This window comes from Humulus lupulus, chromosome 3 (assembly GCF_963169125.1).
Source record: "Humulus lupulus chromosome 3, drHumLupu1.1, whole genome shotgun sequence".
NCBI lineage: Eukaryota > Viridiplantae > Streptophyta > Magnoliopsida > Rosales > Cannabaceae > Humulus > Humulus lupulus.
In genome coordinates this window covers 240,971,327-240,999,043 of record NC_084795.1, presented here as the reverse complement: position 1 = coordinate 240,999,043, position 27,717 = coordinate 240,971,327, and the positions used below count along the sequence as shown (strand labels likewise).

Below are 27,717 nucleotides of genomic sequence, written 5' to 3'. Positions count from 1 at the left end.
CCATATTGATTTATGTAACCTCCCTAACTGCAATCTCTTAGCATATAATTCCAAGTACTCTACTCAATCTTCTTGTTTTATTTATTATTATTTTTGTGTAAACAAACAAAACCAAACTATTGAACCCATATTTTAGGTCAGGATGCATTGGCTAAGATATTATAATATACAAGAATTGTACATAACATTCTCACATACATCCATGTCTAGTAGTACACACTACTGCTCTGCTTCACATTTTACTACTGACACAGAGCTCTAGTACTACAAAAGATCGAGATAAGAAAGTATGGAGGGTGGACTACTCAAAACGACGTCATTTCCATTGTTGGAACCGTCGACGACAAGTACTTGGGGAAGAACGTCGGGAACAGCTTCCAAGGTTCAAACGCTGGCTAACATTGTCGTTTCGATTGTTGGGACCGGCGTTTTGGCTCTCCCTTTTGCTTTTCGTGTCGCAGGTTGGCTTGCAGGATTGCTTGCTATTCTCGTTGGTGCCCTCTCCAACTACTATTGCATGCTTCTCCTTGTAAGTATTATTCTTTTTTTACTACGTACGTGTGTATATTAGTAAGGAATAGATACGATATCATATAAGTTTATACCTAACATAATTTATGTAATTATAATGATTGTGTATTAATGTCAATAATCTTACATCTTTCAATTTAACAATTTAAAACAAAATTTTAACTTGTGGTGGATGGGATGGACAGGTCAAGTGTAGGGAGAAGTTGGCATTAGAAGTAGAAGAAGAAGAAGATAAAGATTCAACAAGCAAAAGAACATACGGTGATTTAGGTTATGAGTGTATGGGGACGACGGGTCGTTTTATAGTTGAATCCTTCCTTCTCATATCTTATTGTGGAAGTTGCGTGGCGAATCTTGTATTCATTGGACAGAATCTTTCATCGGTAATCAAAGGCCATCTAAACTCCTCATTCTACATACTTTTTCTAGTCCCACTAGAAATCGGGTTGTCATGGATTAGGAGCTTGTCTTCTATAGCACCGTTTAGCATATTTGCTAATATTTGCAATATACTGGCTATGGGAATTGTGGTTAAGGAAGATGTGGAACAAGTTTTTAAGGGTGAGTTTTCCTTTGATGAAAGAACGACTATAACATCCTATTTGGGGGGTTTGGCCTTTGCTGGAGGCGTGGCACTGTTTTGCTTTGAAGGGTTTGGAATGACATTGTCTATAGAAGCTTCAATGAGAGACAAAACGACTTTCCCAAAAGTGCTTGCTCATGCGTTTAATGGGATAGCATTTTTGTATGCATTGTTTGGATTCATTGGTTACATGGCTTATGGTGATCAAACAAAAGACATAATTACTCTTAATCTCACTCATAATTGGTGGGCTATAGCGGTTAAGGTACTATTTTCCAACTTTGATAAACATCTATTTATATATATATATATATAAATGAGAGATATAGAAAGGTATTGTGATATATGGTTTATCTATTTGACTGGTTTTTTCTATTCTTTTTTATTTAATAAAAAAATTAATTGACAATTTAATAAATGCCCATATACTTTTAGCCTATAAATAAAGTACCCCTCATTCCTCAATAGTTATATTTTTTTTAGTTCATCAAATTTATATTAATATTTACCATATTATTTATATTTCTATATTTGATTTTATAGTATATATTTTTATATTATTTCAATTTGTAAATTATATATTATATATTGAAAAAATGACAAATATATATATTGTAACAAGAATCTATATATATATAAATATATATATTGTAACACAATTTAAAAAAAAAAATGCACTGACAATCTTATCTTTAAAGAGACATTAAAAGATTATATATGATGTGCTGATAGTGAGTTTATTTGGAAGAAAAAAAGTATAGACGCCCTAACATGCTAATAAGTTCAAGACACTCAAGGAAATTAAGACCATCTAATATTAATTTATTTTTGTTGTATTATATTTATCTTTTGTGCTTATCATATTTGATAAGAAAGTAAAACAAAATTATAATACTACATATAATTTCTCATATTTTTTAATATAAGAAATAGAAAAGGTATTAACAAATTGAAAAAAATAAGTTATGAGACAATTTTAAGTGATGATTTAATATATGTGTAAGTATATATAATTTTGAGTGAATTACACAACAATATATAACATTAAATAAAAGTAAAAGAATTAGTAATGTATACAAAAATTATAGTTTTTTATCATAAAAAAAATATAGTTTCCTTACTTATATTATATTCTTTTTTATAAAAATTATAAAATAACTAAATAAATATAATATTTTAAAAATATATATATAATTTTTTAATAAAATCCCGCTATATTTCCTAGTTAGTAATATAATAAAGTAAAAGTTATTATTATTTATATTTTGAGTATTATTTTTCATTTCGCTTTTTAATATATGAAACTACTTATATACACATTTTTATTCTTTAAACATTGTGTAATGCAAAATTGCTGTGAAAACATATCTTCTCTCGTTAGAAATTGCTAAAATATTATCTATACTATTATTATTCCAATCACATATATTTATAAATACCATGCTACATTCAAATAATTATTAAAATATAGGACCCCTAAAAATATATCTATAATACTATTAGAAGTGTGCATAAAGTTTTGGGTATCTCCCATTTTTTTCATTCTAACTTTTGTCTTTTCTTCCTTTTTTCATTCTAATTATTGTCTTCGTATGACTATGAAGGCATATGTCTGAGATAATTTGTTTAAGTAATGATACGTGCACCTAAAATATGCACCAAAACAATATATACAGTGGTGTGTCACTGTTTTTTAAAACAGTAGGTTCTAGTTTTAATAAATGTGATTGGCTAGATTAAACTGCCACATCACTGTGTGTAATGTTTGTATGTATATTTTTGGTGCGCATATCATTACTCAATTTGTTTACCCTATTGAAATTAGGGTTAATAAACTTTGGGCTCAATCTAAATTATGTTGGTAGTTTCGTTAATTATGTAATAAAAACTTTCTCAAAAAATCTGTCAACATGAGGTTATATACACGGTTATATACACGTATCATATATATTATTGTAATAAAAAATGTAGTAAAGAGTCTAGATCTAGGTTCATAATTAATTGTGTACTAATGAAAATTGAATGTTTTGGCTGAATGGGTACAGATGGGCATGTGCTTCGGCCTCATATTCACATTTCCCACAATGGTTCATCCCATCAATGAGATCATAGAGGGAAGGTTGAAGAAGAACAAATGGTTTGAAAAGGTGGACGACAACGATTGTCATTCGTGCCTGAGTTTGATGCATTCGTCTCCTTTTTAGGGAGTACAATCTGTGCTCTTATTTCATTTGTTTTACCTGCCATTTTGCACCTAAAGTTGTTAGGTTCTTCTCTGAATTTCTCCCAAAAAGCCTTAGATTTATTTATTTTGACCTCTGGTATGCTTCTTGCCATCTATGGAATATATAATGCTAACGTTGGTGTATGATTCTTGATCTGGACTGGACACCTTAATTGCGTGATTCGTTCTTGTGATTGTGATTGATCATGATTCACAACATATACCCTATGTATTGAAGAAAGAAAAATGAATGCAAAAAATTGTATTTGTGCTGAAATTCTCTTTGTTCACATGTCTACACAGCTCTATGTCGTATAAAGGGTCGTGTACTAGAAACTGAAGGTGCTTCAGTTGCTAATTCAAAATAATTAACTTACCTTCAACGTTTTTATAATCGTGTATTTTGCTTTATTTGGAGAATGAATCACTTTTTAAATGGGCAATAAAGAAGGGGATATAAAGGGGATAACTGAGGTGGCAAATGTTGATTGAGGATTAGGTACAAATGAGCGGCCATGGAAGGGTGAACTGGTTTTATGGAGCATATGAGGAGGATGGAAGAGTTTTGACCCATGGTAGACGAACTGAAATTGTAAGTTAGTGCCCAGCAAAGGACAGGCCTATGGAGAGAGAATTTGTTGTGGTTCGTGAATGAATAAGTTTTTTCATTTTTTGAAATTGTTCTTAATGAAGGTATTAGAAGTATTGTGGGAGGGGCTGTTGTGTACTACCGGGATTGGAATTACTAAATCTTCCAGGGACAACAACTAATCGATCACGAAACCCAACTGCTTACCTTTTCAATAATTGACGTTAGTGAATTTAGAAGAAATTTGTTTGGGGTGTCCCTATTCTTCATCTTGCTCTATTGAGCTTGGTCCCTGTTATGCGATAGTACTTCATAATCTTTGTTTTTGTTTTAAAAGGACATTGCTGTGTGTTTATATAGGATGCGATAATTGGTTACAATTATGTAATTATTTTTTTTAAATTAACTTTGATAACTAATATATTAATTTTAGAATTAAAATCGAGAATTTATACTTTGTTGTTGTAAAAGATGTTTTAAAGATAATGAAATGAAGAATTTATTTTGTGTATTTTGTTATCCCCAAAAATTGGAGTTCGATGACATGGCAATCAGAAGTGACAAGTGGAAATACATGGTCTGTAAACGACACATTAATAGTCAATAAATGTATTGGCTCTTCGGAGTTGTGATAAAGTGATCTGACCGACCTGGTAGAGTTTCTGTCAGACGGATAAGGATTTTTGACTGACTAGTCAGGAGTCATGACCGACTAGTCAAGTGTTTGTCCGAATAGTCAGGTGTCATGACCGACCAGTCAGATGTTTGTCCGACCAGTCAGGTGTTTGTCCGACCAGTCAGTCATTTTGGCCGACCAGTCAGTCCGTTTTGCTAGACCAGAAATGTGTTTTGCTAGACCAGAGATGTGTCATGTTAGACCAGAAGTGTGCTAGAGGTGTGCTTTGCCAACGAGAGGTGTTTGCTTATGTCCTCAGTAACAGCCTCAACTCGAATCATTCTCAACTGCCGCGGGAATCTCTCAGATATCCCGGAATAATAGTCATATTGTTGTAATATTAGATTTATTTATATTTTATTAATTAAAGTCTGTTGGAAGAACAAATGACCCGGTAAAAGGGAGATATTTATGTACGATCCATGAGCCTATAAATAAATGGCTCATGGCATCATTTGGGGGGATCTGATCTTTTTAGACTGAGAAAACTCTCTCGTTTTGAGATTTTGGAGACTGTTACTTGGGGCATTCTTGGGGCATTTTCTGAGAGGTTAGAGAGATAAAGCCTGTATTCTCTAGAGAGAGAAACTCTATATTTTTCTACTTGCACTTAAGAAACTCAGTTGGCTCAAGTTCATCTGATCTTAAGTGTAGGCTAAATAAATCACAACTCCTAGTGGATTAGGCTATTACCAACACATTGGGGCTGAACCACTATAAAAATTGTCTGTGTCATATTTTTCTCTTGAAGGTTTATTGTCGTTTTGACGTCTACACGTCGTTGGCCAAAAACGCGGTCAACATATTTTAATATTTTTTTGTCGTTTACTGTCATTAATTACTGAAATTTTATTATAAGTGTGAATTTTGTTTTGGTTTAATTTTTTAATTGTGTTTTTATATAGGATGATGTAACTGGTTACAAGTTTGTGATTGTGAGTTTTATAAATTAAATTTAAACAGTAACTAACTTCAGAATCATTTATTTGAATATTTATATTTATGATGTTATAGGTATTTGAATGCATGAGAGAGTAAGGTCGCAAGTTATGAAGTTGAACATGGTTGTGGAAGCAATTAATCAGAGTGACGAGGAGTGGAGAGAATCCACTAAGGAACTAATGGGAATAATGTTGAGAGCCCTTGATTATGTGAGGGGGGTTGTATCTGAATCTCTTGCCACTTGTTTGGAAAAGGAGGTGAGGATTGAAAAGATGAGTGTACAAGATGATTTTTTTAGAAGGAGATAAAGGGGATCATCTAGGTACAAGAGGAGCAAATGTTGTGGTAGAGGAATATGAAGGGGAACATGTAAATATGAGAGTAGTAGATGCTGTGGTACAGGGAGATAAAGGGGAACATTTCAGTACGAGTCAAGAAGATGTCGAGGTAGACGGATATAAAGGGGAACATGCTAGTATGTGTGATTACTATTCCAATGTTCATTGTAGTATTGATATGTACAGTGTTTGGGGTGAGGAGTTGAAGCGGTTGCCTATAGATAATAAGGCTTAGGGCCTTGATTAGGGGGGCGGGATGACAATATATGGAGTTATATGTTTATTTGATATATTTGATTGTGATTATGTGAGTTATATGATAATAAAACTAATTGCGCATGTTTAGGGGTATTAAATATGCTGTGGGCCCGTTTTTTTTATTAGAATGGAAACTTTCGTAATTTGGCCCGTTATGGGCATAAATGTATATATATATATATATATGTGTGTGTGCATATATGTGATATATATGTGTGACCACATTATTCTGTTGGTTTATTTGAGTTACTCGGCACGAGACGATCTCTGAGAGCAGGTTAGCGGGAAAGTCATAACGGGACCCAATACCCGACTTGGGGCAAGTCAAGGGGTATTTTGAGTGTCTGTCATTTAATTGGGTTATTAGGTAATGAGAATGAATAATTGGGGATATATTGGGAGTTAATGAGTTTAGGAGGGAATACTGGAAAGTTTGACCATTTTACCCTCGGGGACTTTTTCGTACCTCGAGCCTCGGGGACGTTTTTGGTACCCCGAGCCTCGGGATTAGCTTAAGTCACTTAAGCCTTAGGAAACAAAAAGAAAGAAACAAAACGTTAAGACTCTTTCTGAATCGACTCCCTCTCTCATCTCACTTTCTTTTTCTCTCTAAGCTTCCTTAAGCTAGTTGTTGAAGAACTAAAGGGATTTTGGCTAGAAACCAATGAATTGAAGGCTAGGGATTTGAATTTGGATAGCTTGTGGCTAGGGGATCATCATTCACAGCTGAGGTAACATTTTAGTCTCTGTGTTTAACTGAATTATGTTAGAAATCATAGTTGTTCTTGAGGTGTTCTTGAACCTTTTAGCTCAAGAATTGAAATTGGTGTTTTGTAGAGTTTTATAACTAGATTCTTGTTGGCTTTTTCTACTGGGAAGATGTTAGAACTGTTGTGGTGATTGAATTATGGTTTTGGGGTGAAATTGGGATATTTTAGGTTGGATTTAGCTATTGGAAAATGAGGAAAATCTGGATTTGCAGGGGCAAGTCGTGGCTTTGTTCTTGAGGGGTCGCAACTCAGCCGAACTTAAGGCCCTGAGAGGCCTCTGTTTGGGAGGTGCGTTGTGACCCTCTTGGGCAGGTCGTGGCCCACATCCCTTTGGCAGAGGGAGGGGGCCTTGGATTAGAGGGGCGCACTGTGACCCTCAAGGGCAGGTCGCAACCTGCCTGCCATTTTTGGCCTTGGGGAGTTTTTAATAACGGGAACCTTTTTCTTAGGGCTTGGGATTGATTCTACTACCCGGTTTAGTGGAATCCCAGGCCTCAGAGGCTAGGACTCAGTTGGAAAGCCTTTATTTGCTCGTTATTGATGGAATCCTATGTTATTGCTAGGGGCTTGGAACCAGGATCGTGCTCGAGGGTCGTCCTTAATTTACGCTACACTTGGACCTGAGGTAAGAAAAATGCACCAAATACGTGTTATATGTGATCAGGGCTTGGCCTGACTGTTATCAATAATTATGATTAGGGCTTGGGCCCCCTGAGAACGTTTATTTTTAAGCTATTGTTTCACCATGTTGATTGATCCTACTTTAATATTCTATACCTGCTTAAGTGTTTCATGTTTTTTGCATGAATTTCGTGGTTAGGGCCATAGGCCCCGTTAAATAGGCATGAGTAGAATTATGAGTTCAGTTACTCGGTGGTGTTATGTGATTAACATACATGCATGCGCATTTTGTTGGGATATGCCTACTCATATCAATTTCTGCATTGAAGTTTGAATACCTAGATCAGGGCTTGACTTATAAGTCAAGGACAACAGAAGCGCGTTGGTCGAAAGGCTTAGGCCTTAATCAGCAACGTACTATTACGTTAGTTGACTCTATGGTCGTTGGAAAACAAAACGTGTTTGGCTAGCTCTATGGCTAGTTACCCAGAGCTAAGGGCGAGGGCCCCAATTGACTCTATGGTCACATTGCTAGGGCATAGGCCCGGGGTTGGCTCTATGGTCAACTGTTCAAGGCAGTGACCCCAAATTGGTCCAATGACCATTTGTTTGTAACAAAATGACTGTATGTGTAGGTTATTATTATTGGACATGGTAGATAAGTATCTGAAAATCTGTATTTTTCAATTTACGCACATCTACAGTTTTCTTGTTGAGCCTTGGCTCACGGGTGCTTTTTGGTGCAAGTAAGGGGAAGGGAAAACTTGACTAGCCATGAGTTGCAGAGCTTCGGTGGCGGTGTGTACATATGCGGCTGCTCGACCACCACGGCCGAGGATATTTTAGAAGAACTTGGGTTGTAGCCCTAGTTTTTCCGCTTAGGTCGGCTAAATGTAATTTTTTTATGTATATGCACCTTTTTAAAAGTTGAGTTGTAATATTTTGGGATCCCATGAATGTATGAAACTTTTAAAATAAAAGTCAATGGTTCCTTTGACCAAAATTTTTAACCCTAACCCTTGACATTAACCATAGTTACATGTTTTAAGCCAAATGACTTTATTAGCAAGTCTCACACAATTTTAAGTACACAATGTAATGATCTTGGATTAGGAGGACATTACAATTTGGTATCAAAGCTGCCAAGGTTTAAGGGTTCCTGAAGACTGGCCGGGCATGTACACTCGCCACTAAAGACAAGGTCGACTCAGGGTTCGGTATTTATTATTGTGTTATGTGTTTAAATGCTTAAACATGATATGAATGTCTTATCTGCGTGCCTTGTTTAGGAAGCATGAGATAATCTGATGGGGCCTGACCCTTGACTACTACATGAATGATAAAGAACGTGCTTATTAGCATCGTTACCGCTTGTGAATGCAAGGGAACCACTTATTAGTGTTATTATTTGTTTATAGGCCAGGAAATGCTTATTATCACTATTAATAATGGAGGGATTAAAAGAACATGCTTATTAACAATGTTATACTTGCGTAAAAGCTTGGATATGTTTATGTGCATTGTTATTTGCTGATGGATATCAAGAAGTGCTTATTAGCACCATGAATGAATATATTGAGTGGTTGCATGCTTATTAGCATTGCACTTGTTTGTTAATCTATTTGATCTTGTAACGTTAGGCGACAAGAGGTATAGTTATTACTTACCTAACGGTCAATTTGATCACTGTAGGGTGGATTAAGTAATAGTATGAATCCTCGAAGGTCAGAGAGGTTGGCTGGCCAAGAGTTACAGGCTAGTGAAGAGAATGATCAGGGCTAGGCCCCACTGCCAGCCCCAGAAAATTGGCAGTAGGTGCTTAGAGAGGCAGGAAGAAGAAATCTGCATCTTGAGACGATAACAGGTTCCAGTAGGGAACCCACAATTTGCGGTACCGGCAGTGATACAGCCAGAGGTACCAGTAGTAGTGCAGCCCCAGGCAGGGGGAGATAGGTGGGAACCCCTATATGAGAGGTTCAGAAAGCAAAACTCTCCACTCTTTGAGGGCGGCTCATATCCATTGAAGGCTGAGCAGTGGATGGCCATGATAACCACCATCCTGGATATTATGAGGGTAGGTGGTAATGAGAGAGTGGCCTGTGCCACTTATATATCTCGGGAGGATGCCTGAATATGGTGGGAGGTGGTATCCCAGACCAAAGCAGTAACCACCATGGAATGGGAAGAGTTCAGAACTTTGTTCAATGAGAAATACTACAACGACGCAGTTAAAGCTGCGAAGGCTGAGGAATTCAGCAAGTTACTTCAAGGGATTTGGTGCCCACTGATGAGACCAGAAGAGAGAGGTTTCTTCAAGGGCTACAACCTATGATAGCCCAGGATGTTCGTATTACCACTGTGCCAGGGTTGAATACCTATGCATAGGTTGTGGAGAAGGCGCTTACAGCTGAGAGCGCAAAGAACAAGATTTGGCGTGACAATGCAGCCAGAAGGGATTTTAGGAGGTCGGGACCTCCCTAGTGATCAGAAAAAGAAGACTCCGGATACAGTTTAAGCTTCAGGGCTAGATAGGAGGCCATGGGGCATACAGATGGGCTGCAGAGTGGCGTTGAGATCTGGAGAGCATTCCCAGAGTGTGCTTGGTGCAGGAGGTGCCATATTGTGGAATATCAGGCGAAGGTCTACTTTGTTTGCGATAGTGTGGGGTATTTGAAGAAAGACTGCCCGAGAGCCAGAAAGGAAGAGCCAAAGAAGGTGGACAGCCTGAAGCCAGCTCGAGTGTTCACCTTGACCCAGGTAGAGGCCGAGGCTAGTCCTTCGGTAGTTACAGGTCAACTTTCTACTGCTGGAACCTTCTATACTTTTTTTATTGATTTGGGTGCCACACACTCTTTTGTTACTATTAGAATTATAGATGGATTGTGTGGACCATGTGACTTTTATCCTGTGGGGTTTTGTACTATGTTGCCTACTGGGGAGTTAGTGGTTTCCAGGAGATGGGTTAGATCACTACTAGTTACAGTGGATGGCAGGAAATTATCAGTTGATTTGGTCGAATTGGTGATGACTTATTTTGATATAATTCTAGGTATGGATTGGCTAGAGAAGTATGGGGCAATGATAGATTGCAAGAAGAAGATGGTTGTTGACGCCATTTTTCGTCAACTTAAAGAAGAAGAGCAATTAAACAAAAGTATACCAGAGGAAATAAAAAATGTAGACTGAATCTTTTACGTGGTTCAGCAATTAAAGTCTGCCTAGTCCACGAGTCTATGTTATTAGCTCTTTGGAATTCTCTGGTAGCTTTCTGGAAGCAATTGTACAGAGTTTTTCCCAAATCTCAATCTTTCGGTCCATACAAAAATGAAGTATCCCACTCTATTTATAGAGGGGTTTTCTGAATTGCTTCCCACATATTTTAGGAAGTTATTCTACAAATCAAACAAAATAATGCCATTAAATGCATTAGTTACTATGTACACAGTAATATCCCATGATATTTGGGATTTAATAACAAATTACATACAATCCCTTCAACATAGGGATTTTTCAACAATAAACACGTTCACACATGGCTAATGAGCTTGGATGATAGATTCACACTCCTTCGAGACCGTTTGCCTATTGCGAGCTCATCACCTTGGTTCGCCTATGTTTCCAACAAGTAATGTTTGACGAGGCCATCTTCCTCGAGCTTACAATACTCGAGCTTTAATTGTCTTGTCAGAGGGCAGGAAATAAATCAAGAAATTTATACAAGTGTTGAATCATTGCTGTTGTGAGTTGCGAGCCTAACTTATAAGCTCAGAGCACCTTTGAGGCTACATAATGCTCGAGCTTACAAATCCGGGGTTGTCACTTACAACTTTAGCGAAACTGTCTCTAACTTGTGGATCACATGATGACTGTGTTAGTCTTGGGCTTACACCTTACGAGCCTGAGCTTTGAGATCAAACTTTTCCCATTCTCGAAATCTGGGTGTAACATTTTGCCCCATCAAAAGTATCAGTTCGAATCCCATGAGAAGAAAAATTTTCAACTGCCCCTTTCAAAAACTGAGCCACTTATTACATTCGAGTGTGGACACACGTCAGTCACGGGTTGCTCAATCAGAGTACTCGAGTACTTTTTCACCATACCCACGTCTATTCGCCTGCCAAATTTTTGCCGCCATCGCCACGTTTGCACCCGACTGTTCGATCAGATACCAAATCCAGCCATCGGTCCAGATTAATTCGACCCTTGATATTCCTTGTGGTCTATAAATATGCCCATTTCATCTTCCTCATTTTACTTTTACCTGTTCACGTTTTGAGTTTCAGAGAAAAAAAACCAGAAACTAAAAAATTTGTTTCACCTTTGCATGTTTTCCAAACCGAAGAGGCAAAACACCCTTAGCTTTTTTGACTCTTTGAGAGCTTCCTTGACACCACTCCTTCAGTCGTCAATCTCATTGTACTCTCAGACGTTTGTGTGTAAGTTCCCGTTCTTCACCCTTGCTCTGTTATTTACGTGTTTTTCTGCTGTATGAATGTGTTTACTAGTGTCTACTTCTAGCTTTTGCCAAGTTGTTCATCTGATATTACACAAACTTTTGATTCAATTTTTTTGAAATCATAGACTTAAAACCCATATTTAGTGCATAAAATGCAAAGATAGGGTTTTTCATATTACGGGTAGTGTGTCGTGTAAGCCAAGAAATGGGGTTCTGAATTGGGGTTTTAATTGCACAAATCCCAAAATTATCACCTTTTTGGGTAACCGTCAACTTTTCCCCTGAAAATTCTAGATTCTTAAAATGAACACACACTTTCCTACTTTCACGCCAAATACACACTCGAAGCCCAAACTTTACAATAGTTCTGGGTTCTTCCTCAAATTCGGCTTGTCTTTTCGAGACCTCGGTCTCGATCGAGCTTACTCCGTGATCTCGAGCCTTCGAGCTCGAATCACCTAAAATCATACTCTGATTTTTTGTATGCCTGGCCTTCACCCTTTTCTTTCTTGCTAGATGTCGCAGAATTCTGAGAAACGGTGGGGGTCACTGCTCACAATCCTTTACTCTCCAACAACTCCAAGTCCTGAATCTCCCTTCACCCGAAACCAGCGATTGATACACGAGCATCGCGTGAAGTGCGAACAACAGGATATTCAAGCCCATTTCCGACGTTAGATCGACGAGATCGTGGAAAGAAAAAGGAGGAAACTTTGGGTCGCAATTTACCTAGATCCAGAACCCAAGCTCCGACCTATCCCCCTCGATCCCAAGCTTAAAGTCACCGTTGCTTTTGACCCTAGTGTACTTTCCTTTTCTCTAATGGAGGATCCTTCAAATCGCCCATCTACCTCGCAAGCTACCATTCCTACCTCCAGGGAGGAATTCTTCGAAGCCAAGCATTATTGGAGCTCGGTGACTTCGATGGGACAAATTCTCACATCCTTGCTCGCCACGGATTAAGACTATCCGGCTCGCTGATGTGCCAAGCTGCTACTCCAAATGAGCGAAGTTTCTACGCCCCAAGTGATTGTCAACCCGACGATAAGATTAAGCTCGCGGCCAGGAGTTGCGAACATATGAAGGCAGGGGCTCTATTGCCCCTGAAATCCTTTTTTAAGGATTTTCTGGATTTTGTTGGGCTCACGTCCTTCCAACTCCAGACCAATTCATACAGGGTCTTGTCTGCCCTGAGGTCGCTATACCACGAGTTAATGTTGGAAGGACCTTCACCAAGAGAGATCCTCTATCTCTTTTGCTTGAAAAGCAATCCTTCTCGAGCTCGGGGAGGAGACGACTTTTAGTATCTGTCGAGCTACTCGAAGGAGAAGAAGATCTTCGAGGATATGCCGAACCATCCTCCAAACATCATGCTAGCCTTCTCCCTCCAAATTTTATTCGCTCCAATGAATTCGTAAGTTCACATACTTATTATTTTTTATTTTGATTAGTGATTAGGCTCGAACTAATGACACGTATTAGTTTCTTCAGCCAATTATCACCATTCCACGCCCTCGAACTCGATGGTGGAGCACAAGAAGGCTCTACTCCAATTGCCTTACGGTAGGCGCTCTCTGTCTTATCTTCTCCATGAAGATAAACTTCAAGCCTGGGACCTTTTGGAGCAGGATCAGCCGACGGACAACGTCACTTACCGCAAGTATACTGAGTGGGAGCACGTACCTCTTCTGACTGAGAAGCTTCCTCCAAGATAGAGGTCAACGAGCTCATGGGTCCATTCCCTAGTGGCTTGTCATCATGAACACCCATGCTCGAGAAATGAAGCAAACGACGAGGCTTCGAGCTCGAGCGGTGGAGGTAATGTCATTTTCAGCTCGGCTATGTGGTCCCCCTCCCTACTAAAGCATAAGCCCAACACCCTGATCCTATTCCCAGATTCCAGGGATAATTTCCATGTATCGTCTAGGGTAGATGAGAGGGTTCATAGGTTTGATAGTTGGTTAGGAAAGTTCCAGACTATGTATAGTTTAAATGAAGTCTGGGATGGGGTCGCCGTTCAATACGGTACCAATGAATATAGGGACCTTTCGAGGCTGCCACCCTTGTATAGGGAAGGGACTCCTCTAGCCTCGTCTGAAGATAGGGGGATTACATGGTCGCAGAGCACATGCTCGGGGGAGAGTTCCAGTTAGGTTTCTTCTTACTTGAACCTTTGTTTCTTTTTAGTAGTTTAAACTGGTTAACTAATATGTGACTTGTATATGCAGGCGATATGGAGTCTGATCTCGACAACGTACTCAACCTTCATTTGGTAGCAAAGCAAAGCAAATGCCCGAGGGCATCATAGAGGGTGGTACAGCCTTCTAAGGTCCCGAAAAGAACTGAGATGACCCCTCCTCCTCCAGACTCTCAGGGCCCGAGCCAAGCTACTTCCATAGACCTCAACATCGGGGTATCTGACGAGATCACCCTTCCCCTGCCTCCTGTCATCTGAGCCTCTCAAAAGACCACATCAGCTCCAAATAAGCTGGTTCCCACTCGAGAGCGTTTATTGTCGATTTCGACTCATTCCAGTGAGTACATGATCGACAATGCCGCGGGGACACACGGAGCCACCCTTGGCTCGGACATTCTGTGTCAAGTGGGCCAAAGGTTCAACAATCTCAGTGCTCCTCAATGGCAGTTCCTAACCACCTGCCGAGACACCAACACCCTTTCTGATAAGGATAGCGAGCTCATCTGCTCGGTAATTTTCTATTTCTACTCTATCATGTTGTCTGTTCAAGTTTATTTGGTATGTTTTCTAACCCAATTTGTTTGTGTATAGGCCATTGCTACATTTTCTCAACTAAACTAAAAGTTGAACAATGAAGTCCATTCGAGCATGTCTTATGCTTAGGAGTTGAAGAATCTCCAGCTCAAGCTCCCAGACGAGCTTAAGGCTACAAAGTCAAAGCTTGAGGCTAAAGACTCTGAGATTAAGGACAGGGAATCGAGAATCAAGGGGCTTGAAGAGCTAAATGCCAAGCTCGAGGAGGAGAAGAAGGCCACATTTGCATAATCGAGGGTGAGAAAGTTCGCCCCCTTGAGAAATCAAGCAAAAGAAGGATCACGTAGTTGATATGGCCATGTATCGAATCTAGGCCACCAATGCTGATCTCGATACGAGCTTTCTTGATACTCTCGAATTGGAATTCCTTGCAAGGTGGAAAGCTCGACTCGATGAGAAGGACGTCGAGGAGGAAGCTGAAAAGGCAATGGAGAAGCCGGATACTGCTGGGGGGATGCACATGCTTCATAGAAGCAAGGCCATGGGCTGCGTCCCGTTAATACTTTTTTTTATGCCCTTGGGGCAATGACAATCTACAGCTCGTTCAGGGGCTATTTTATATTTATTTAGACAGCCATTTATGTATATGATTTTCTTTGCTCGAAAACCTTTATTAAGCTTTTACTTTAACATTTTTGCTTTACATTTCTAAGTCGATATATTTTAAGCATTTAATATTAAAGGTTTGCTTTTATGCTTGTTTGTTCGTACAAACATATCTATCAGATTTAAGCTCGAGTTTCAATGCATTAATGCACAGTTTACTCGATGTATCCATGTCCGATCTTGTTATTTTTCAAGGTCAGACCTTACTTTTACCATGAACTCGAAAGTACTTATATGGTGTGTAAGATAGGTAATTTAGTTATATCCTGCTTTTTTAGTCACTTTTCCTCTTCCTCGAGTATCTCCCCAAGGTTGTGAGGTCGAAACTATCATTTTGCAAAATATTCCAGCTTCAATCTCGACTTAACTCAAAGTAGGTTTATTTATATTCCAACTTTCTGTCGATTAGTTTTAGCTGGTTTGTTCCAAACTTATTTAGCTCGTGTCTGGTTTGTAATCCATACACTTGTAACTTTGGTAATCTGGTTATGTCCAAATCATATTAGCTCGCGTATCTGGTCATATCTAGACACTTATAATTTTGATAATCTGGTTATGTCCAGATCAACTTAGTTCGTGTATCTGGTTATGTCCAGACACTTATAATTTTGATAATCTGGTTGTGTCCAGATCAACTTAGCTCACGTATCTGGTTATATCCAGACAACTTTAGCTCGTGTATACACTTATAACTTCTATGTCGGGTTAATGATTCAGACATTTTTGTTAGTTTACGTGTATACAATATTCTCATGTCGGGTTAACCATCCATACATTTTTATTCTATGTTATTTATTTTTTAAAGCTTATGGTATTATTGTATACCACTGATGCACCCTTAATATCCTATGAGTGTGACCATAGGTTATTGATTTAAGAGAGTTTGAAAAAAAATACAACATTTAGTAAATAAAATAACTTTTAAGCAAAGTTGAATGCTTCATTAAAAAGTCTGAAAAATAAATAAGCTTGATTACAACAAAAGCATCTTTCCTACAATACTGATAGTAAGGTCATAGATGTTTGCCATTCCAAGCTCGTGGTACTAATTCTCCATTTAATCTGGCCAATTTATACACCCTAGGTCGAATAATAGACTCGATCTGGTAAGGTCCTTCCTAGTTAGGTCTGAGTACTCCAACAGACGTGTCCCTTGTAGCCAGGAATACACGTCTTAATACCAAGTCTCAAAATCTGAATTTTCTATTTCAAACCTTTTTATTGAAGTATCGAGTAGCTCGTTGCTGATATGCGACATTTTTCAGTTGAGCTTCATCTCGTCTCTCTTCAATAAGGTCCAGACTTTCTTCGAGCTGGGATTGGTTCGAGGCCTGATCATAAGCATGACTCCGAATTGTGAGTATTTTAACTGCAATTGGCAACATGGCTTTGCATCCATATGCCAGGGAGAAGGGAGTATGTCCTGTGGAAGTGCGAGTTGTGGTTTGATAAGCCCACAAAACTTGGGGTAACTCCTCGGGCCATCTTCCTTTAGCCTCCTCCAACCTTTTTTTCATGGAGCCTTTAAGGGTTTTGTTGACCGCTTCGACTTGACCATTTGTTTGGGGATGGGCAATAGAGGAGAAGCTTTTTATTATTCCATTTTTTTTTCACAGAAATGGGTAAATAAATAACTGTCGAACTGGGTACCATTGTTCGACACTATCTTTCTGGGCATTCCGTATCGGCAGATAATGTTTTTTACCACAAAGTCTAAAACTTTTTTCGAGGTAATTGTCGCCAGGGGTTCGGCCTATGTACATTTTGTAAAATAATCGACCGCGACCACATCATATTTCACTCCACCTTTGCCTATTGGTAATGAGACTATGAGATCGATTCCCCATGCTGCAAATGGCCATGGGGAGGTCAGCATGTTGAGCTCAGTTGGTGGAGCTCGTGGAATCGAGGAAAATCACTGTCATTTACCACATCTTTTGACATACTCGAACGCGCCCGCTTTGACTGTGGGCCAGAAATATCCTTGTCTTATAACTATTTTGGACAAACTATGCCCCTAGTGTGATATCCACAAAATCCTTCATGAATTTCTTCCAGAATTTTCTTTGCCTCAGGTGGAGTTACACATCGGAGTAGTGGAATAGAATATCCTCTTCGGTACAACCTTCCCTCCACAATAGTGTATCTCAGGATCTGATACATCAATTTCTGAGCCTCCTTTGTTCTGCTAGGAGAATGCTGGTCATCCAGGTCAGTTGGGAGTCAATCATCCACATGTCTTCCCCATTAGGCTCACTGATACTGGGGGTCGATAGAGGTTCTATTGGGACCACGTTTAGTGTCCCACATATTTCAGGAAGTTATTCTACAAATCAAACAAAATAATGCCATTAAATGCATTAGTTACTATGTACGCAGTAATATCCCATGATATTTGGGATTTAATAACAAATTACATACAATCCCTTAAACATAGGGATTTTTCAACAATAAACACGTTCACACATGGCTAATGAGCTTGGATGATAGATTCACATGCCTTCGAGACCGTTTGCCTATTGCGAACTCATCACCTTGGTTTGTCTATGTTCCCAAGAAGTGATCTTTGACGAGACCATCTTCCTCAAGCTTACAATACTCGAGCTTGAATTGTCTTGTCTGAGGGCAGGAAATAAATCAAGAAATTTATACAAGTGTTGAATCATTGCTACTGTGAGTTGCGAGCCTAACTTATAAGCTCGAAGCACCTTCGAGGCTACATAATGCTCGAGCTCACCAATCCGGGGTTGTCACTTACAGCTTTAGCGAAACTGTATCTAACTTGTGGATCACATGATAACTGTTTTAGTCTCGAGCTTACACCTTACAAGCCTGAGCTTTGAGATCAAACTTCCCATTCTCGAAATCTGGGTGTAACAATGGTAACCTTTGAGCCCGAGGGTGAGGACCCATTTGTATTCGTTGGCACTGTGCATGGACCCCATATACCTATTATATCTGTACTTAGAGCTAGAGACCTATTTTAGGGGGGGGGGGGGGGGGGGCGGGCGGTGGATACCACTCAAGTCGTGCCAGTGGGACTAGAACAGACCTGATTAGTCTGTGAGTTTCTGGACGTGCTTCCAGAGGATCTGCCAGGGAGATTGAGGTTGTAATTGAATTGGTTTCGGGGACAAAGCTAGTATCTAGGGCACCTTATAGGATGGCTCCAGCTGAGCTGAAGGAACTAAAGATTCAACTATAGGAGTTAGTAGACTTGGGTTTCATCAGGCCCTATTTTTCGCCATGGGGCGCACCAGTTCTCTTTGTGAAGAAAAAGGACGGTTCTCCGAGGATGTGTATCGATTACAGGGAACTGAACAAGTTGACAATCAAGAATAGATATCCACTGCCAAGGATTGATGATTTGTTTGATCAGTTGTAGGGTAGAAAGGTATTCTCTAAGATAGATCTTCGATTTGGTTATCACCAGCTGAGGATCAAGGAAGAGGATATACCGAAGACAAATTTTCTCACAGGTACGGACATTATGAGTTTTTGATGATGTTGTTTGGATTGACGAATGCCCCAATAACATTTATGGATTTAATGAACAGGGTGTTCAAAGATTACATGGACCAATTTGTGATCATCTTTATTGACGATATATTGATATACTCTTGGACAGAGATTGAACATGAGTAGCACCTCAGATGGGTACTACAGATGTTGAGAGAACACAGGCTGTATGTGAAGTTCAAGAAATGCGAGTTTTGGTTGCCACGGGTGACTTCTTAGGTCACATAGTCAATAGGGATGGAATTAAGGTGGATCCAGTGAAGATTGAGGCGGTAAGAGATTGGCGAAAACCGAAGAATGCTTTTTGGTATTGGTAGGGTATTACAGATGCTTTGTGGAGGGATTTTCCAAGATTTCATCATCACTAACAGAGTTAACATACAAGAATAAAAAATTTGTATTGTCAGACAAGTGCGAAGACAGCTTTCAGAAACTCAAGAAGAGTTTGATCACTGCTCCAGTTTTGAGCCTTCCTACAGACAAGCATAAGTTTGTAGTCTATTGTGATGCCTCGAGGCAGGGTCTGGGTTGTGTACTTATGTAGATAGGAAAGGTGATTGCCTATGCATCACGTTAGTTGAAGGAATGTGAGCAGATATACCCCCACACATGACTTAGAACTTGCAACAGTAGTTTTTGCACTGAATATGTGGCGGCACTACTTGTATGGTGAGAAGTGTGAGATATACACTGGCCATAAGAGCTTAAAATACTTTTTCACCCAGAAGGATCTAAACATGAGGCAAAGACAGTGGTTCAAACTGGTAAAGGATTATGATTGTGAGATCCTCTACCACCCTGGAAAGGCCAACGTGGTAGCAACTGCCTTAAGCCAGAAGGGTCCGGGACAGTTATATAGTGCCAGACAGATATCGAGGAAATTGGCTGATGATATGACTAGGGTAGGAATTGAGTTAGTGGTGGGTCAGCTAGCCAACATCACTCTACAGTCTACTCTTTTGGAGAGGATTAAAGAGAAGCAGTTAGATGACCCACAGTTGGGACAGATTAGAGGGGAGGTCCTAGCTAGAATAACTAAGGACTATACAGTGTCAAGCATGGGCTTGTTGAGATGCAAGGATTGGATCTGCGTTCCGATGGACACCGGGATCAGATGGGAGATTCTAGATGAATCTCATACTACCCCTTATTCTCTACATCCGGACACCACGAAGATGTACCAAGATCTGAGAGTTCTATATTGGTGGCCTGAATTAAAGAAGGATGTAACTGAGTATGTGGCAAAGTGCTTGATCTATCAGCAGATCAAGGCTGAGCATTAGAGGGCAACAGGGTTGTTGCAACCTCTGGATATCCCAGAGTTGAAGTGGGAGGACATCACGGTGGATTTCGTGGCAGGGTTGCCCAGGACAGTGGGCCAGCATGATTCTATTTGGGTCATCGTGTATCGATATATGAAATCAGCTCATTTTCTACCAGTGAAGATGAATTACACGGCTGACCAGTATGCAGAACTCTATGTGAGAGAGATAGTTTGCCTTCATGGGACTCCGAGGTCTATTGTGTCTGATAGGGACCCTATCTTTACTTCCAAGTTTTGGGGAAGTTTGTAGAGGGCAATGGGTACACAGCTGAAGTTCAGTACAACTTATCATCCTCAGACCGATGGTCAATCTTAGAGGACTATCCAGATATTGGAGGACATGCTGAGAACATGTGTGTTGGAGTTTGAAGGGTCCTGGAGTAACTATTTTCCCTTGATAGAATTTTCCTATAACCACAACTACCAGTCTACCATTGGGGTGACACCTTATGAGTGTTGTGTGGTAGGAAATTCAGGTCGCCCATTCACTGGGATGAGATGGGTGAGAGGAAATATTTGGGTCCTGATGTAGTTCAAAGGACAACTGAGGCTATCGAGAAGATTGGAGCTCGGATGCTTGCATCTTAGAGTAGATAGAAGAGCTATTCAAAACCAAGGTGGAGGAACGTAGAGTTCCCGGTGGGAGACTATGTCTTCCTTAGGGTTTCACCTCTGAGAGGGTGAGGAGCTTCAGGAAGAATAGCAAGTTGAACCCTAGGTTTGTGAGACCGTTTGAGATCCTAGAGAGGATTGGGCAGGTGGCCTATAGGTTGGACTTACTCCCTGCACTGTCTAGTGTGCATAATGTATTCCATATTTCCATGTTGAGGAAGTATGTGTCAGATGGAACTCATGTACTGAGTTATGAGGAACTGGAACAGGAGGCAGACTTGTCCTATGAAGAACAGCCAGTTCAGAATTTAGACAAGAAGGACAAGGTCCTGAGGAACAAGACTATACCTTTAGTTAAAGTATTATGGAGGAACAGGACTATACCTTTAGTTAAAGTATTATGGAGGAACAGGAAGGTCGAGGAAGCGACCTGGGAGTTAGAGGCGGATATGCAGACTCAGTATCCGAAGCTGTTCAGGTAAAATTTTGAGGATAAAATTTCTTTAAGGAGGGGATAGTTGTAACGTCCCAAAATTACCTAATAAGGCTTAGGGCCTTGATTAGGGGGTGGGGATGGCAATATATGGAGTTGTATGTTTATTTGAATCTAGAGATATTATATATCTAATGAATATTTGATATTATTTAACGAATTGAATATTTGAAGTTCTTGAATTTTTCCTATGGTGATTTTAATGAGCCCTTGGTGGAGATGGAGTTTAATTAATTGGAACGACATGTGTTTAGATGTTTGGGTCCTTCACAATTATTAACGGTGAGGCGAGGCATTTCTTTAAATATTTTACATTTATCACAGAGTTGAATTTAAAATTTAGACATTACTTTAATTTTTTGTTTTACTTATTGTTGAAAGACCCACAATTGCGGTATAGGTACTGAACGTGATCTCTAAGTTTTTAACAGTGAAAAAGTGTTGATAGAGTACTTTTTATAGTGTTTTGGAGAGTTGTTTTAGGGAATTTTCGAGCTTATTTAGTTATGTTTGTGTAATATGATGCTTTTCTTGCCTGTGTTTGATAATATTTCAGGATTTATGGAAAAAATGATAAATGACCATGTTTGGCGTCAAAAATATGTGATTTGGTAAAAAAAAAAAAAGGCATTTGAGTTGCAACATTGAGCATTAGAGCTACGACGCTGCGATTAGACAGAGACCCCAAATCCTGAGAAGTCGAGGGCCGCAAGCATAGTAGAGTCGAGGTGCTTGTTAAGTCAAAGATGAGTGAGTTTTGCAGTCGAGGACATGGGCTGCGGTGCACAATTATGGGGTCGCGGCACCTGAGGTGGTCAATGTGTACATTAGGGAATTTTAAGCAACATTAAGCAACATTATGATGATTTTTTGAAAAGAAAACCCTAAGAAGAGACTCAAGGAACACTTTGTGGAGGCAAAAGCATGGAGATCAACTAGTTCTATCATTCTTTTTCTTTTTCCTCTTTTACTTTCTCTGTAATGATGTTTATATTTAGTTTGGTGGAATTGATTATGTTTAGCATGAACTAATTTTCTTATATTAGATTGTTAATGGATTCTCTTGAAACCTTATGATTATCTAATGCAATTTTTATGAATTTACTAGCAATATTGTGAATTGTTTGACTTGTGTTTAATGCTTGTGAATGCTTGATCACCATTCACTGATTTATATGATTTTATCTTGAGATCTGAGAAATGAAGGATAAATATGCTATATTCAAATAATCATAGATTTATATTGGACGAAAGTACCCGTATGATTTGTGCAGCATAGGAATTACATGTTTAATGCCTGCAATATGTTAGTTTGCCATTGAGATGTAGGATATTGCTTATTGTAGAGAATTATAAGTCCTAGTAAGAATATAATTTACAATTTAATCCGCTATCACAATAGAGATAAGAATTCTTAAATTCACATTAGAGAGGCATAGGTGGATAGTTGATGAAATGAATAAGCATAATTCTTATTCTATTGAATTTAAATTTTAATATTGATTCTCTATTGTTCTATTTTATTATTTTATTACTTTAGTCTTATAAATTTTTAATTCATTCTTTGTTGAATCAATTAGGATTAAAGATGGATTTTTGCTATTTAATAAAAGTCTCCGTGGGAATGATACTTGATTTATCATTGTATTACTTGAAACGATTACATGCACTTGTGTAGTTCAAAATTCTTACAACAAGTTTTTGGTGTCATTGCATAGGTATTGAACGTGATATTTGAGTTTTTAACACTGAAAAAGTACCGTAAAGAATTGCAAACAACGTGGTTCTTGACAACTCGAATGACTATAAGTAAATGTATATTGTCTGGGAAGATATATATTTTTTATTAATCCTTTTGTTACAAGTAATGGAAAAAAATTTAATTTGTATTTCAAATTTATGGCTAGTAAGAGACCGACCCTGGCCGAGGGACCAATTTTTTGCGGTGATTATTATGGGTGATTTTACTGTTGTAAAAGATGTACTTGTATGTATATTAATTTATTAAATTTCTTTTTGTTGTTTCTTTAAATATTGGTTGAGATAAGTTGTTGTATATGTTAAGTGGATAATATTTTTGTTGGGGTTTTATGCCCTAATTAAACCCAATTTCTTTGTAATCTCATTTTATTATCAATAAAAGAATAGAAATCAAATTTTGACTTGGTCAATCACTTTGCTCACATGTTTTATTTTCATGATTGTTTGTTTAATATAAACTTCTATTAAATCCTAGGGATATAGCTAATCATATTTATAGTGACGTAATCATAGTGGAATATAAATATGATTATATGTTCAAAATAAGTTAGTCCACTGATTAGTCAGTGCACAGGATTTACACAGACTCGCTAATCTACGATATGATCTACTTACACAGTGTAGTGTTATGTTCTTTCTAGAACATTAGCAAAGTAGATAAGATTGGATGTATTTGTTACATCGGATTGGACCGATATTGACAGTAGATAGGATAAGTAAACATACCATTATTATCTATTCTAGTCATTTCATATAGTTGACCATAGCTCAATTCAATCTCAATTCCAAGTGGTTAGTATTCTAATTGATTGTATTATTTGAGTTCTTTGACTTGTTCGTTACCAGCTTACCCTATGGACTAGCCCGTACTTACATCTTGGAAACTCAGTATTATAATTGAGTGGGAGTGTTAATCATTGATATGAACATCTATAACTTCTGATAAAGAAGTAAAACGATGGTTTCCTTTTAGTTTGGTTCAAGGTGCTAAATGATAGAGATCTAATTTCAGTAATTAATATTAGTTTACTGAAATATCATTTACAAGGAACTAAGTGTTTTAAGGATAAAATACAATGAGGGGTAAAGCGATATTTTAGTCCCATCTCATTGTAGACAGTCTATAGAGGATTGAGTGACAATTATGGTTGTAACAATGGATAATTGATAACGTATCTATATTTGTTATAAATCGTTCTATGAATTCAAGAGTGCAATTCTAAGTCTTTAGTGGAGTCAAGAGGAATTAATAAGTTAGTAAATTTATTTGTTAAATTTATGATAACTTATTGGAGCTTGATTTCACAGGTCCATGGTCCCCACTGTACCTTGGATAAAATCATCTAGATAGTCTCAATTAATTGATTTCATTATAAAAGTTGACTATGTCAATTTTGGATAGTTTCGCAGAATTATGTAATTTAGAAAAGAAAAGATAAATTATGGCAAATTTATTGATTAAGATAAATTGGTGTCTAAATTAATATATATAAGTTTAAATCAAGGTTCAAATTATAAATTATTAATTTGATAAATGATTTAAATAATTATTTAATTAATTAATCAATAGAAAATAATAAAGCCCTTGATTTTAAGTCCAATGGGCTTATAATTAAATGAAAATTTTCACGGGCCTAAAGCCCATGATAATTTCGACCTAGGGCTGATTATTGGATATTATTTTATTGATATTTAATTAAATAAATGACATAATTGAGTCTATAAAAGGAATGCTTAGTGAGAGTTGAAAACAGATGACAAACACAAGAAGTTTTTGAGAAGATCAGAAGATCTAGTAGGTTTTAGATTCTCTCTACAGCATAAGTCCTTTTCTAAGCCTCAATATTCTTTTCTCTTCTTCTCTTTGTATCTATCTCATGTGTTGATAACTTCCTACTCTAGTATAGGGGATTCTAAAGATACTTTGGAAGGCTGTGAAGAAAATTGAAGAACGGTTTAGTTTCTTTGTGATACTCTACGACAGAAATGATACAAGGGTTAGAGAAAATGAAGGAAGGACTTAATCATTCCACTGCGTATAATGTAAGTGTTTTTACCATTATCTCTATATGAATTCAATTTTAGAAACATGTTCTAGGTTATCTTATATTAATGTGTTTATTGTATGATGTACATAAAAATAAACATGATCCTGTATAAGTTTTCCCAACAAATTTTACCATGACAGATTTTTTTTCTTCTGTTTTCGATGAGTTAGGATGTCATTTGTTCTTGTCGATATTTAAGATTGATAGTTGTATAGTTCAAATATGAGTCTATTTTCTTGTGTGCAATAAGGCACTTGGGGAGGACCTTGTTAATGAGGTGTTAAGTATTTTTTCACAGTTAATTATTTTAAAGTTGTGACAAAAGTTTTATTGGAGGGGTTGATTAGTGATTTTGTTTGCTTTGCAATAGGCTGGTGTTTTGGATATAGAACTTTGCAATGATATTCCCAAAATTTACGGTGTGCAATGGTATTTCAAGAAATTTAAAAATTGATAATGACTGAGTTACCATACCGAACGGGCTTGACTGTGGTATATTTGTCATTAACTTAATGGAACGTCGCATATTTGATTATCTTTCGAAGGGCAAGGTTTGGCAAGCATAATTTTTTTTATCTATATGTATATATATTTTTTACAGTAGAAATTGAGATTCTTCTTAGTTTTCATTGTATTTGTTGGAGTTTGTGTTAATTTTTGTGTTTATCTTAAGTGATAATTGTTTTTTGTAATTAATATCTTTTCTAGTTTGATAGCCAGAACGAGCGGGTTCGATTTGCCTCAAATATATTTAACTTGAACAAGAATACAATAAGAGATAAAGTGAAATCTAAGGCCTTAGGGAGCACACTGTAAATGATTTTGTGATCGATTTGTTATAGTGTTGGATGAACATAGCATTGTAAAGTTATATTTTGTATTGTGGTGGATGAAGGGTAGCGTAGTGGATGCATTTAATATTTATTTTTTTGTACCAATTACACTATAACTCCTTGTAACCAGATTTTGGTTAAATACACTTATGCCTCATGTCACCACAACAAATTTGACTAAATATTACAGTAAAATATTACACAATTTTAAAAGCATTATTATTGATTAGCCAAAAAACTAAATAAAATTAATACTGGCGCCAAATGATTTGTTTTTTGTTAAAACATCCCGCCTTTACTTTTTCCCCACTATTAACTCACATTTTCATTCTCTAAAATCATAAAACAAAAGAAAATTCTCTCCTGAAATGGGTTCTCTCTACCCTAACCTTCATGCCTCACACCTCTCCCCTTCACTCGGTCTCTCTCTCTATCACCTCTCTCTCTCTCTCTCTCTCTCTCTCTCTCTCTCTCGCATGGCCGAAGGATGAATGGAAGGCTACAGAGGCTGCTATGTCTCAGCGATGGGCTTCAGGCAGGGACTGTTTGCCTTCCCCTCGTGTTCTCTCTCAGTCTCTGCAATGGAATGATATCTCTCTCTCTACTTGCAATTACAGAGACGATGTGTGGGATTTGAGAACGCGACGGGGCTTAAAAAAAAGTCCACTGCTAAACTTCAGGACTCCAGGTTCTCTTTCTCTTTCCAAACTGAGTTTTATTTTGGTATTTTCTCATTTTTTTTTTATTTGAGTAGAGTGAGATTTTAAACCTGAACTAGGGTTTTATGTTTAGATGTTTGTAAAGTCTGATGAGGCCGAAACGGTTTGCATTTTATGGGGGTTTGGGTTGATCTAGTTTTTGTGAAATTATGATTTTAGGGGTTTTATTTGGAGTAAGAAAGAAAGGAAATGTAGTGTTTTTTTTTTTAAATGTACTTTTGCTGGAAATTGAAATTCATTGGTTTTGATTTGATCTTGGAATTGGCTCTTTTTTGCATAATCTTACTGAACTTTGATACTCAATTAAGCCCAATAGGTGTATGAATTAATGTTTAGTTTTTGGGGATAGAGGAAATAGAGAGAGATTTAGCTATATCCCTTACCCCATGAGGCATGAGCCTTGAAATTTGGATTATTTTAGATTGTGTAGTTTTATAAGAAATGGAGATTGAACTAGTTAGAGTCTATGTTAAATAAGAACTGGGAGTTGGCAATGCTCATGTGTTGGAATCATTTTATGTTGATGAACAGAAGATTATCTTCTCTCATTGGTTGTTTTTGTGTAGAACGGTGAGGAAGATTGTGAATTTGGATGATCACATTGCATTGGCATGTCCTGGGCTCAAAGCTAATGCTCGTGTCTTGATAAACAAGGTGAGAATTGAATGTCAAAGCCACCAACTTACGGTTGAGGATCTAGTAACTGTTGAGTATATTACTTGCTACATTGCTGGTCTTCAACAGAAGTATACACAAAGTGGGTGTGTTAGATCGTTTGGGCTTTCAACTTTGATTATTGGCTTTGACCCATACACAGGTGCACCGACACTATATCAGACAGATCCTTCTGGGACATTTTCAACCTGGAAAGCAAATGGCACTGGAAGAAACTCTAACTCATTACGTGAGTTTCCTGAGAAAAACTACAAGGAGACAACTAGGCAACAAACTGTCAAGCTCGCCCTTAGTGCTTTGCTTGAGGTAAGTAATAGCAAACGATGCATATTTAATCTAGTTTCATAA

At 37.9% G+C, this 27,717-nt stretch overlaps 1 protein-coding gene and 1 pseudogene across 1 annotated transcript; both read left to right on the top strand.

The window, feature by feature from the left end:
* The first annotated feature begins 289 nt into the window (after positions 1-289).
* On the top strand, positions 290-3,507 carry LOC133825505 (amino acid transporter ANT1-like; annotated as a pseudogene).
* Positions 3,508-3,843: 336 nt separating this feature from the next.
* LOC133825504 (proteasome subunit alpha type-7-like) lies at positions 3,844-27,717 on the top strand. Its single transcript, XM_062258435.1, has 6 exons — positions 3,844-3,930; positions 4,032-4,040; positions 5,509-5,538; positions 5,689-5,802; positions 26,593-26,663; positions 27,261-27,717. Exons 1-6 carry the CDS (start codon positions 3,844-3,846, stop codon positions 27,715-27,717), a joined length of 768 nt encoding a protein of 255 aa, XP_062114419.1.